At 38.3% G+C, this 1,761-nt stretch overlaps 1 protein-coding gene across 1 annotated transcript in view; it reads left to right on the top strand.

Moving 5' to 3' along the window:
* The window catches only part of LOC105541720 (protein SSX7-like), a gene marked incomplete at its 5' end in the record, with an annotated part of 4,276 nt that overhangs the window by 514 nt on the left and 2,001 nt on the right, over window positions 1-1,761 (top strand). Inside the window, one exon of the mRNA XM_011982878.1 lies at window positions 1,005-1,054. Within this exon, the coding sequence (XP_011838268.1) occupies window positions 1,005-1,054 (50 nt within the window). The remainder of the gene's footprint in view (window positions 1-1,004; window positions 1,055-1,761) is intronic.

Raw genomic sequence — 1,761 nt, 5'->3', positions numbered from 1 at the left:
TTGAAATATTTCTTTTTTAAAGAACATGTTGTTCTTCTAAGCACTGTTAATGAATCAAAGGACAATTAAGAAAATGTTACAAGTGAAAAAAAGAAAGAAAATGTTAAAACTGTAGATCCGCCAAAAACTTCCAGAGTTTGTCTCATTAACAGCATATGGGTATTGGATAGGTATCTTATGAGTGAGGGTGATGGACACATTATGTAATAAAGATCACTGTTTTTCTGTATTTTATCAAAACCAAATACTCTTCTCATTCCCAAACAACCCCAATTCTCCGTGATGAGCTTGGAAGTGAGTTTGAAAGAGTGATCCCTTTGCGTAGAGAGCTTTGTGCATTTCAGGACTATTAAGGGGACATATGTGTTTACTTGCTCTTCTGCTCTGACAACACAATTATAAGACAAGGTCAGAATGTCCAAACTGTCTCCAATAGACCTATTACGCCCCAACTAAACAGGTCAGATTCTACATTCTCCCACAATCACTATAAGAGGTCTGAAAATCCAGTGCTTTAGTATCTGCCAAGTTTTTGATATTAAAAGAGTGTCTTTATACTGAAAATATTTCAGAGCCACTGGACTAAATCATCCATGATTCATCACACATTTAACAGCTTAATTGACATATCGCAAGATTCACCCATTTGAAGTGTACAGTGATTTTTAGTTGTACTTCTTGAGTGGATACAGTTCAGATTCCCAACCAATCAATTTAATTTAATTATTTGGGAAAAAGTAAAAGATATGTAATGGAATAAGATGAGACTATGATGGAGTTTAGTTCCCATTTGATAAACTATGAAGATGGACAAGTCTGAACTGATCCCACAGATAAATGGACCAACCATGACTAAACATAATTCAGAAGCAAATCTCAAATAACTCCTCAATAATGAGTGCACTCATAACCCTCTGCTGCAGAATGCCCTCATGCGACAGAAGTCTCTCTGAAGTTTGGAAATCTTTACCAACCAAGAAAAATTCTGATGTATTCTCTTTCAGTTGAACGTCCTCAGATGACTTTCAGCAGGCTACAGAGAATCTTCCTGAAAGTGAGTATCTCTCAAATCTAAAGGACCAGAGAACCTTTGTCCCTTCATGGATGTGAACACTGGTAAGAGTGGGAGAATATCAAAAATGTCCTCACTGCCTCCTTCCCCCCATGTGTATCACAACACCTAATGTAGCATCGACGGCTTAATAATACTAAGAGTTGTGATCCTTAATACTTCTTTTGTTTTCATAGAGATGCCAGATACTATTTTAAGCAGTTCACATGGATTAATTTATTTAATCCTTAAGGAGACCTCTATGACGTTGTTTCTATTATTATCTCCAAATAATGAGTCACACACTTTGGTTGTCATCCACATAAAAGCCACGTGACATGGCACAAATCTTCTAAGTTCTCTGAGCTCCAGATTCCTGGTCCGTGAAATGGAAGTAAAGAATCATAGTTCATGTTTTAGATCATAGCTAACAGCAACATAATAATAAAATGAGGCTATCGGGGTACAGAGATGTTAAAGAATTTTCCTGGGGCACAGTGGCAGGGGTAGTCTAATCCAGAGCTCCAAGCCATTTAAAGCTCATTCACGTTTGCATTTGTTTATGAAGTTCAGATGTTGCTCACTAGGGCTTTACCCCATAGGGCCTACTGGTGCTTCTGTTGAGACACTCACTCTCGCAATAGGAAGGACCAGCTGGCCGCTGCTCTGTTACCGGGGCCGCTTGCATGGCTTAGGAATCGCTTTGACTG

Source organism: Mandrillus leucophaeus, unplaced genomic scaffold (genome assembly GCF_000951045.1).
Source record: "Mandrillus leucophaeus isolate KB7577 unplaced genomic scaffold, Mleu.le_1.0 Scaffold243, whole genome shotgun sequence".
Lineage (NCBI taxonomy): Eukaryota > Metazoa > Chordata > Mammalia > Primates > Cercopithecidae > Mandrillus > Mandrillus leucophaeus.
The sequence above is the reverse complement of the archived record's forward strand: the minus strand, read 5'-3'. Positions and strand labels throughout refer to the sequence as shown.